Source organism: Phyllopteryx taeniolatus, chromosome 1, assembly GCF_024500385.1.
Source record: "Phyllopteryx taeniolatus isolate TA_2022b chromosome 1, UOR_Ptae_1.2, whole genome shotgun sequence".
Classification (NCBI taxonomy): Eukaryota; Metazoa; Chordata; class Actinopteri; order Syngnathiformes; family Syngnathidae; genus Phyllopteryx; species Phyllopteryx taeniolatus.
Genome location: NC_084502.1, coordinates 34,578,881 through 34,590,888, shown reverse-complemented (window position 1 = coordinate 34,590,888; position 12,008 = coordinate 34,578,881). Strand labels below are relative to the sequence as shown.

The 12,008-nt window shown below is 39.0% G+C and overlaps 1 protein-coding gene across 2 annotated transcripts in view; it reads left to right on the top strand.

Annotated features, from left to right (window-relative positions):
- Window positions 1–12,008, top strand: part of LOC133486259 (cryptochrome-1-like) — a 51,906-nt gene that overhangs the window by 30,695 nt on the left and 9,203 nt on the right. For both annotated transcript variants that reach the window (XM_061791145.1, XM_061791139.1), the window contains 3 exons: window positions 1,011–1,213; window positions 2,502–2,609; window positions 7,989–8,069. In XM_061791145.1, the coding sequence (XP_061647129.1) occupies window positions 1,011–1,213; window positions 2,502–2,609; window positions 7,989–8,069 (392 nt within the window). The remainder of the gene's footprint in view (window positions 1–1,010; window positions 1,214–2,501; window positions 2,610–7,988; window positions 8,070–12,008) is intronic.

Genomic DNA, 12,008 nt, shown 5'->3' with positions numbered 1-12,008 from the left:
ATGTATTCTGTTTTTATTTGTTTAACACAACATCCCAGCTTCATTGGGGGGAATTGGGGATGTAGACCACTATAGGAGAATTCATTATATTTCAGCATTGCGACTCCAAAAGTGAAACTCATAAATTATACAGATTCATTCACCACAAGAAATTACTTTTCAGAAGTCCAACCTCAGTGTAACCTCATTTGCATAATAACATATTTTTGACTGTTTATGTAACATTCTAATTGCTCAGAGATGGTAATATGTGGGGTTTTTGTTAGCTGTAAGGTAAAATAATTAAAATAATAATAAATAAAATAAATAGTTTAGCGCACTGGGCTACTCAATGTGTGTTGTTTGAAGGGTTATTATAATTTAATTTACCGTAACATTGGCGCTAATCTTATTAGCATGTCGATTAGCCTGATCGTCGGCTTCATTTGCAGCTGCTGAAGATGGCCCAACCAGTTATTAGGTTTAGGAGGCCATTGCTTTTTCACACAGAGCCAGGTAACTTTCAACGGTTTTTTTCCCTTAATAAATGAAATCGGCATTTAAAAACAGCTTTTTAACTGCACGTGGCTTATATTTGACATTTACATTTGTTTGATCTTAAACATTAAAGTGGGGAAACTATGCAAAAGTATAAGAATTTGAGAAGGGGGCCAATACTTTTTCACAGCACTGTATGTCTCTGTTGCCGAAAAGCATGGGTGCAGTTAGTGTGTAGGGCCATGGATAATTGCCAATACCCTCTGAAAATATCCTGAATCTTGCCTCTGTTTCCTTTTTCTTTCCTCTCTATGTGGGAATCCACTTCTTCCTTGACAATCAAGAAATGGGGCATGTTTTTGTGGTTCAATAAAAAAATTATAGTATAGTGTATTTTATGTGGAGCCTCAAAACATACAGAAATACTGTGTCATTGTTTTCCATTGCCGTGCACTGGTAGATGTATGGTGCTCAATCGCTTGATGTGTGAGCATCCACATCATGTTGGCGTATCCGTCTCCCTATGCTTGCAGACGTTACTTACCTGTCCTCCGAGCTTTTCCTGCTAAGTTCATCTACGACCCATGGAACGCGCCAGAGTCTGTCCAAGCGGCCGCCAAGTGCATCATTGGCATCCACTACCCAAAACCTATGGTGCACCATGCTGAGGCGAGCCGACTCAACATTGAGAGGATGAAGCAGATCTACCAGCAGCTTAGCCGATACAGAGGACTGGGTGAGGACACAAAATATTATTTATGATAATTAATAATAATACCTTTATTACAAAGCAACAACTTTCATGATTTTGAATATCGCAAATACGTGGACTCAGGACTATACTTTTTACATAATCCTGCAAATTTACAATCAAAAGAAACATCTGGAATGAGAACACAATAGAGCAATACTTTTGTCCATGCTAAAAAAAAGCCACACATTTACTCGAGATTTTATTTTTTTAAATTAAGAATCCTCATTAATTAACTGTGAAGTCAAGAAAATGTTCGATCTTTATGAATCAGCACTAAAGTAACATTTTCCCAAATAGACCTTTTTATAATAATTATAAACAATAGACACCAGGCTACTTCTAGGTGGCAGAAAGTGAGAGAGTACCATTAATCTGAACTGAAAATTAAGACAAAAACTTGTTTGTGGTTGCGCCGCTAGATAGACCCATAAAGGATTTTTTTTTTTCTCGATTTCCTTAAAAAAAATGTAAATGAATCCAGTGGAACCTGTGTGTGACGGGGCTAAATCCAGTGGATGTCATAAATAGTTGTAAAGAGAAGATCGCAAAACTGCCTACTTGTATAGCCATTTCTAACCTGATAGACCGGGAAGCAAATCCCAATCAAGTTTTTGGCAGGCATTTACTTACAAGTATGTATAAAATTGTTGGTCAAGTTTTATTTGAGTAATTTTGCAAAATATCACGGCTAAACTGCAAGCTAAAGTCAGTTCATCAGCACGCCACCCATTTCATCATCAAATAGCACATCTGTACAGTTAATTTGGGCAACAGAAAAGTCAGTTAATCAGCCACTTCTTCAATGATCATGTTAATGATGTCTGAATTTCCACCAACTATTTTTTAATCAATTTACCTGTTGGAATATAAATTACGGCGGTCGTTCTGTCTTGCTACAAAGCAATTTACCTGGCATAACATCGTCGTCTTAACTGACACTTCGCACATTCCAACTCAAATCATCATACGTGCCATTTACGATATTTTCTCAGTCGCTCTGCCTTGGTCAAATTATATGTAAAGGTTTGTTTATTAGTGGTACTATTGGAGAACGCTTTGTCCATTGCCACCTGGAAGTATGTGTCATGTCACGGTGAAAAGGTCTAAACATTTTGTCAATACAGAGGTCAGCTCACTATTTTAAACCAGCCTCCTCCAAATAAAAAAACACTATCACAATATGTCTAATATCATATCAGTCCATATTTTAGGCTCAGGATGACAGTAATCAGTGATAGGTGAGATCCAAATATGTGTGTGCATCTTTCAGGCCTGCTGGCGTCTGTTCCGTCCAACAACGGCAACGGAAATGGAGGAATGATGGCCTATTCACCTGGAGAACAACAGCCGGGGACCAGCAACAACAACACCCCCCATAGTAAGTGCTTGGATGCTGTTGTCACACCGCGTCTTGTACGCCCACCTGCTTTCATCTTCCTCTGCGCTGGCGTTCCAGTGCCTGACGTGTCTGGCAGCTCTGGAACGGGCAACAGCAGCGGGATCATTCTTCTCAACTTTGACAGCGAGGAACAGTCGGGGCAGCAACTCACATGACACACCGAGTTTCTGGTTTATTAATGATGGATGAAAAGTTCACAATCATAAATCCCTACATTGTACCTTCATGTAAAACCATTGCGATACAGCCTAGAGTTTACAGTGAGTACGGAAAGTATTCAGACCCCCTACAAATTTTCACTCTTTTTTTATATTGCAGACATTTTCTAAAATCATTTAAGTTCATTTTTTTTCCTCAATGTACACACATCATCCCATATTGACAGAAAAAAAAAACAGAATTCTTGAAATTTTTGCAGATTTATGAAAAAAGAAAAAAATGAAATATCATACAGCCATAAGTATTCAGACCCTTTGCTCAGTATTTAGTAGAAGCACCTTTTTGCGCTAATACAGCTATGAGTCTTTTTGGGAATGATGCAACAAGTTTTTCACACCTGGATTTGGGGCTCATCTGCCATTCCTCCTTCCAGATCCTCTCAAATTCTGTCAGGTTGGCTGGTGAACGTTGGTGGACAGCAATTTTCAGGTTTCTCCAGAGATGCTCAATTGGGTTTAAGTCCGGTTCTCTGGCTGGGCCATTCAAGAAAAGTCACGGAGTTGTTCTGAGGCCACTCCTTCTTTATTTTAGCTGTGTGCTTAGGGTCATTGTCTTATTGGAAGGTGAACCTTCGGCCCAGTCTGAGGTCCTGAGCACTCTGGAGAAGGTTTTCGTCCAGGATAGCCCTGTACTTGGCCGCATTCATCTTTCCTTTGATTGCAACCAGTCGTCCTGTCCCTGCAGCTGAAAAACACACCCACAGCATGATGCTGCCACCACCATGCTTCACTGTTGGGACTGTATTGGACAGGTCATGACCAGTGCCTGGTTAAGGCCAAAAAGTTCTATCTTGGTCTCCTCAGACCAGAGAATCTTATTTCTCACCATCTTGGAGTCCTTCAGGTGTTTTTTTTTTTAGCAAACTCCATGCAGGCTTACATGTGTCTTGCACTGAGGAGAGACTTCTGTCGGGCCACTCTGCCATAAAGCACAGACTGCTAGAGGGCTGCAGTGATGGTTGACTTTCTAGAACTTTCTACCATCTCCCGACTGCATCTCTGGAGCTCAGCCACAGTGATCTTTGGGTTCTTCTTTACCTCTCTCACCAAGGTTCTTCTCCTCCGATTGCTCAGTTTGGCCGGACGGCCAGCTCTAGGAAGGGTTCTGCTCGTCCCAAATGTCTTCCATTTAAGGATTATGGAAGCCACTGTGATTTTAGGAACCTTAAATCCAGCAGATTTTTTTTTAAACTTGGCCAGATCTGTGCCTTACCACAATTCTCTCTCTGAGCTCTTCAGGCTGTTCCTTTGACCTCATGATTCTCATTTGCTCTGAAATGCACTGTGAGCTTTAAGGTCTTATATAGACAGGTGTGTGGCTTTCGTAATCAAGTCCAATCAGTATAATCATACACAGCTGGACTCCAATAAAGGTGTAGAACCATCTCAATGAAGATCAGCACCTGAGTTAAATATGAGTGTCACAGCAAAGGGTATGAATACTAATGGCTGTGTGATATTTCAGTTTTTCTTTTTTAATAAATCTGCAAACATTTTAACAATTCAGTTTTTTTTCTGTCAAGATGAGGTGGTGTGTGTACATTAATGCGGGAAAAAAATAACTTAAATGATTTTATCAAATGGCTGCAATATCCATCCATCCATTTTCTGAGCCGCTTCTCCTCACTAGGGTCGTGGGAGTGCTGGGGCCTATCCCAGCTATCATCGGGCAGGAGGCGGGGTACAGCCTTTACTGGTTGCCAGCCAATCGCAGGGCACATACAAACTAACAACCATTCGCACTCACATTCACAAATACGGGCAATTTAGAGTTGTCAATTAACCTACCATGCATGTTTTTGGGTTGTGGGAGGAAACCGGAGTGCCCGAAGAAAACCCACGCAGGCACGGGGAGAACATGCAAACTCCACACAGGCGGGGCCGCCTGGCTGCAATATAACAAAGTGAAAATTTTGAGTGGGTCTGAATACCTTCCGTACCCACTATATTTATTTCACTGTCGCACTGAATGAATTTTTGGCTAAAAAGTTACTTAATTGATTTCCTGCCACTGAATAATTTCAGATCGTATTGGTTTAAATGAACCAATGTCCTTGAATCAAATCGGCAACCACAAATCGTGATACGAATCAAATCATTGCTAAAACTAATCATTACACCCCTAGTGTAAAAAAAAAAAAAAAAAAAAGGCTGAAAGACTGTCGAAACTTATCAATTTACCGGTCGATCTACGTTCCTACCCTCACCTATAGTCACGAGGTGTGGGTCGTGACCGAAAGAACGAGATCCCGGATTTCGGAAGCGCTAGCTCCAACCTTTGCTGTACTTGCTTCTCTAGGCATGATTCTGGTGTTTTGTTACTCTACATTTCACTTTAGCTTAGTGATTAAGATTGCTTTTCCATCTTCTCCTGCTCTGTCTTGCTCAATGTGTCCCATTATTAGCTACTTCTAGTCCTCCTTTAGGTGATACGGGTTCTTGTCAGAAGTCTTTATCTTATTCGCCACCATGGAGGCAGGGATTAGGGATTTAGAGGCACGGTTCTGCACCATTTAAGGACACTGGTTCGCCGCGCTAGCTCGCCAGTCGCAGCTTGTAGCTGTTGCGTAGCAAGTTAGCTTAGCACCTAGCATTCCCCCGATAGCCGAACATACGGCTGGCAGCTCCTCCAGCTCTGTGGTCAGACGTGGTTGAAGGCATTTTCACACTGATACAATCAAGTACCGTAAATTCTCATGAATAATCCACTCTCAAGTATAATGTGCACCCCCAAATTTGACTCTTGTTCCTATGTATAATGCACACCCGTGAGTTTATATCCATTAAATTATTTATAGGCAATAAATGTTAGTGGCAATCCCATTTATTTTCTAATCAATTCTGATCAGTATTATTTTTACTAAGGTTTGCTTGTTCTTTAGTGATTATATGTATGTATTAATGTGGCACACTCTAGAGCACAGGTGTCAAACTCAAGGCCCGGGGGCCAGATCCAGCCCGCCACATGATTTTATGTGGCCCGCGAAGGCAAATCATGTGTGTCAACTTCCATGATTCTTGTTCAAATCTGTACCAAGAATTCAAATTGTCATATTTCGTAAATAACGTGGAGATATTGCAAGCATTTTTGTGTTACCAAACATGAACAATAGTTAAAAAACCCATTACCCTTGATTTCTGATTCCAAATCTAGTTTATAAATTTCGGGTGTAATAATATGATGAGGTGATTCGGCTGTTATGCTGTTACAGGACCAAAAATAAAATAAAATGAAAATGATGAGGTGATTAAAGATTTTTATGGTTTCACAGTCATAACGGCCCACTGAGGGATACCGTAACTACAATGTGGCCCGCGACAAAAATGAGTTTGACACCCTTGCCCTGCTTCTACCCATATGATCAAAACATGAAGAATTATGTTTTTTTTTTTCTTTCAAGTAATTATTCTGAAGTTAAGCACTTTATTTGAACACATAATACTTTCTTTCTATTTACTAGCTCTTACTTTGAAATTCACAGCCGTACTTTTATTTAGTAAATGAGAAAACACTCAGTTGTGCTCATATGTTTGATTTCCCAGGCAGAATTTGTAAGATGTGTAGAATTATTTTAAGAAAACATGAAGGACCAGGCGAAACACATTTCATTTTATTTTAATGGGTTTCAAAGTGGCGGCACGGTGGCCGACTGGTTAGAGCGTCAGCCTCACAGTTCTGAGGTGCGGGGTTCAATCCCCGTCCCCGCCTGTGTGGAGTTTGCATGTTCTCCCTGTGCCTGCGTGGGTTTTCTCCGGGCACTCCGGTTTCCTCCCACATCCCAAAAACATGCATTAATTGGAGACTTTAAATTGCCCGTAGGCATGACTGTGAGTGCGAATGGTTGTTTGTTTCGATGTGCCCTGCGATTGGCTGGCAACCAGTTCAGGGTGTACCCCGCCTCCTGCCCGATGACAGCTGGGATAGGCTCCAGCACGCCCGCGACCCTAGTGAGGAGAAGCGGCTCAGAAAATGGATGGATGGATGGATGGGTTTCAAAGTAAACTGGCAAGCATTTCAGAAAAGCATTATCATTAAACAAAACATAACCATAAATAAATAAATGATGGTTGTTGTTCAGTCATCAGTCGTATTTTTAAAAAAACAACAATATTTTACAAATTATGCCTGGGTGTGTATACTTATGAGCACAGTTGTACATATATGCAGTCATATGTACCCCTGTCATATTGGAATGAAAGTATAGTCTACACCTTTTTCATAACCTCTAGGTGGCGGTGGCATAGTGGAATGAAAGTGTACAGCATTTAATCACCTCTAGATGGTGGCATGCATTTATAAAAGTCTTTTTCATTTTCTCCTATACCCATGTATAATGCGCACTATTGACTTTTGACAATTTTTGGGGGTAAAAAATCTGCATTATACACGAGAAATTACAGTAGTTAAAACAACAAAAGCTTTACTGTGATTGCTCAATAGCGTAAATCTGTATACAGGTTTATACTGGCTACGACATGTACTGCATATACTGCGCACATACATAGATGACTGGAAAGATTACTTGACTGATATGCTACGCTTTATTATTCCACAAAGGACTGTTATTTAATATACTATAGGTAGATGGGAAATGTGTTTAAATTATTCAATTGAATAGAATAGATTGATTTGATTGAGGTTATCATTTTGCATCGAATAGTAGTCTTCACTCTAATAGAAGCAGTGTCCTTATTAAGGATGGGCATTTGATTAAATTTTCTCGGTCAACGGTAAACGAATTACTGATCACTTATTTATTACTTTTGGGGGGCAGACAGCTTGCCTGGTATGCTTTGTCTTGTGTTGAATATAGTTTTCATTGCAGTATCTAAGTTTTTAATGAAAATGTTTTACCACACTGATGTATTATTTTCTAGATTACACTTTACACAGTTGTTTTACCACAATGTTCAAAATTAGATCATTGAGATGCATCAATGATGCAGCTTTTATCAACTCTCCCTATTTGTCATTAAAGGGGGGTAAATTTTGTTTCTCAATACAACCACATGGACGACTCAACAAGATCCTGCTTATCACCAAGTAAAATATGGAACATGGGGAGAGAGAGACATGTCTTCCACAAGACTGCGTTTAGAAGTACAAGTAGGATCTGTAACCTTTGACGTTGTCTTGCAGGTTACCATACAGTGCCAGAAAACAACACAATGGTCACCAGCAGCCGACTGTACCACGAGTTTGCTGTGCCTCAACACCCAGGTAGGATGGCACATGCTGAAGGAAGTACACTGAAATTATTTTGAATAAGTCAATGAAGTACCACACTTCCCTTTGTAATGTAACAGTTTCTACTCTTTTGACAAGAATTTGGACTGTGTTTGTGTGAATTTATGACCACTTGTGAATGACTGACTGATATTTTCAATGAGGTGTGTGCGCTGCAATACATTTGTGAAATTGTCCATATTTCGCTATCCATGGCTATGTCAGCTGTCCTTTTTTTGCAGGAGAAATAAAGCACTTACTTCATTGGACAGATTTAGCACCACAAATATAAATGTTCACAACCATTGTTGTATTGAACGTGTAGTTGTGTATATTTCATTTTTTATATGTTGAAGGAAATCATAATCATTGATATATATTATTGGTTGCTTGTGTTCCTCTCAGCTCGTAACAGTGTTGCAAGATATCTTGAAACCATTTTTCCACATACGAAATAATGGAAATTGAATAAATCTGTTCCTGGTTCAAACTGTCTTAGAACCTTTAACTCTACAATGTTTCAGTAACATTTTCACATTCTTAACTGTAACTGTAACACTGTGTATTAAATTAACTGTTCAAAATGTAAAAACTAGAAACCGTGTGTTCACCCTCAACTTCTGACATACTGACAAATGTCCACAGAGAGACAACTGACTGCTTGTTTTGGAGGCAAGTCTCTTCACATAAAGACTAAACACAGTTACAGTGTACATTCCGTTCTTTTATTATTGACTTAGCAATATTGTACCGTAATTTCTCGTGTATAAGGCGCATTTTTTATCCCCCAATTATTGTAAAAAGTCAATAGTGCGCATTGTACATAGGTATAGGAGAAAATGAAAAAGACTTTCACATTTTTTTAAATGTATGCCGCATTCTTGAGGTTATGAAAAAGCTGTAGACGGTCATTCCACTCATGACATCGCCCCCTAGAGGTTATGAAAAAGTTGAACACTTTCATTCTAGTATGTACACATCTTACAAATTCTGCCTGGGTAATCAACAATATGAGCACAACTGTGTGTTTTCTCATGTACTAAATAAAAGTAGGGCTGTGAATTTCAAAATAAGAGCATGTAAATAAATAGAAAGTATTATGTGCTCAAATAAAGTGCTTAACTTCAGAATAATTATTTGAAAAAATGAACAAAATACAGATAATGTTTTGATCATATGGGTAGAAGCAAAATCATGCATTGTAAAAATGCATTATACATAGGTAGAAGAATTCCAGATTTTGAGGTCAATTTTGGGAGTGCGCTTTATACATGGGTGCACATGATACGCAAGATATTACGGTAGTTCATTTCCTATGCAAACTAGTTCAAAGTTCCATTCACAACTTTTTAAACGAACCAATTCAGTACATAGTTCATAATTCAAACTTCTGAAATACAACCCGAATTCCAATGAAGTTGGGACGTTGTGTTAAACATAAATAAAAACAGAATACAATGATTTGCAAATCATGTTCAACCTATATTTAATTGAATACACTACAAAGACAAGATATTTAATGTTCAAGCTGATAAACTTTATTGTTTTTAGCAAGTAATCATTAACTTATTATTTTATGGCTGCAACACGTCCCAAAAAAGCTGGGACGGTCATGTTTACCACTGTGTTACATCACCTTTTCTTTTAACATTCAACAAACGTTTGGGAACTGAGGAAACTAATAGTTGAAGCTTTGTAGGTGGAATTCTTTCCCATTCTTGCTTGATGTACAGCTTCAGCTGTTAAACAGTCCGGGGTCTCCGTTGTCGTATTTTACACTTCATAATGCGCCACACATGTTCAGTGAGAGACAGGTCTGGACTGCTGGCTCTTTTACTACGAAGCCACGCTGTTGTAACACGTGCAGAATGTGGTTTGGCATTGTCTTGCTGAAATAAGCAGGGGTGTCCATGAAAAAGACGTTGCTTGGATGGCAGCATATGTTTCTCCAAAACCTGTATGTACTTTTCAGCATTAATGGTGCCTTCACAGATGTGTGAGTTACCCATGCCATTGGCACTAACACAGCCCCATACCATCACAGATACTGGCTTTTGAACTTTGCGTCCATAACAGTCCAGATGGTTCTTTTCCTCTTTGGCCCGGAGGACACGATGTCCACAATTTCCAAAAACAATTTGAAATGTGGCCTCGTCGGACCACAGAACACTTTTCCACTTTGCATCAGTCCATCTTAGATGAGCTCGGGCCCAGAGAAGACGGCGGCGTTTCTGGGTGTTGTTGATAAATGGCTTTTGCTTTGCATAGTAGAGTTTGAAGTTGCACTTACAGATGTAGCACCGAACTGTATTTAGTGACATAGGTTTTTTGAATTGTTCCTGAGCCCATGTGGTGATATCCTTCACACATTGATGTCGGTTTTTGATGCAGTGCCGCCTGAGTGATCGAACGTCACGGGCATTCAATGTTGGTTTTTGGCCTTGCCGCTTACATGCGGTGATTTCTCCAGATTCTCTGAAACTTTTGATGATATTATGGACCGTAGATGATGAAATCCCTAAATTCCTTGCAATTGTACGTTGAGGAACATTGTCCTTAAACTGTTTGACTATTGTCTTACGCACTTGTTCACAAAGAGGTGAACCTCGCCCCATCTTTGCTTATGAATGACTGAGCAATTCAGGGAAGCTCCTTTTATACCCAATAATGGCACCCACCTGTTCCCAATTAGCCTGATCACCTGTGGGATGTTCCAAACAGGCGTCTGATGAGCATTCCTCAACTTTCTCAGTCTTTTTTTCCAACTGTCCCAGCTTTTTTGGAACGTGTTGCAGCCAGAAAATTATAAGTTAATGATTATTTGCTAAAAAAAAAAAAAAAAAAAAGTTTATCAGTTTGAACATTAAATATATTGTATTTGTAGTGTATTCAATTAAATATAGGTTGAACATGATTTGCAAATCATTGTATTCTGTTTTTATTTGTTTAACACAATGTCCCAACTTCATTGGAATTGGGGTTGTAAGTTCACAGTTTCAAAAATGAACTCGTTCATAGTTCTTTTTTTCAGTATGTTGCTATCACCCTCAAATTATTGGCGTTTCCCCACTGTTGCCACCCTTTTGTTTTTTAAATGACGAGTTAATACAAAAACAGGATTGTAGTCCTGACTCTGCAAACACAAACGGGCAACACTGTATGACAGGAACGAAGGTGAAGGTCTCATTCAGTGTCCAACATTGATCACCCTTGCATTCCTTGCAGCTCTGGCTGACTATATTAACACAATTTTTTATTTGATCTATTCTTATATGACAAAACAAAATCAATTCCATATCATGACAGTGTGGACAGTAAGCCATGTGCCTTCATATAGAGTTTAAAGTAAAGCATTCTGTTACAAATAATAATGATCCTAGTACTCCATTTTCACAATTATGTATTACAAAAGAACCAACGTGTCCCACAATGCACTCATCCAGCCACAACGTGACCACCAAATAATGTAAACACGAATGGCGGCCGCATTGGTTCGAAAATAATGGCGTTTATCCCCCGACATACCTGTATAAACTCTTACAGGGCTGGGCAGTTATGAAAAAAAATAAAATAATAATCGCAATTATTTTGATTGATATTGAAATCACGATTAATAAACACGATTCATAGGTTTTAAAAAGTAAAATCATAATATTTCATTTTATTTTAAGGCACCTTAAAAGCCACTCAAGGTCACTGTACAAACATACTTGTAGTTAAAATAAATAAAACAATACAATAAAAAATCTATTAAATTGGCAAATGGTATGGGAAATGTTAAAGCGAATAGGCAGTCCGGAATAGGTGTGTCTTGAGTTTGTATTTGAAGAGGGTGAATGAGCCTGTGTTTTGGTGTGTGTTTCTGTGTTGTGAGTCCAGGGGAAAAAAGATTTTCTTTTTATACAGTCAGTCATATATTACCTGTATTTGTGT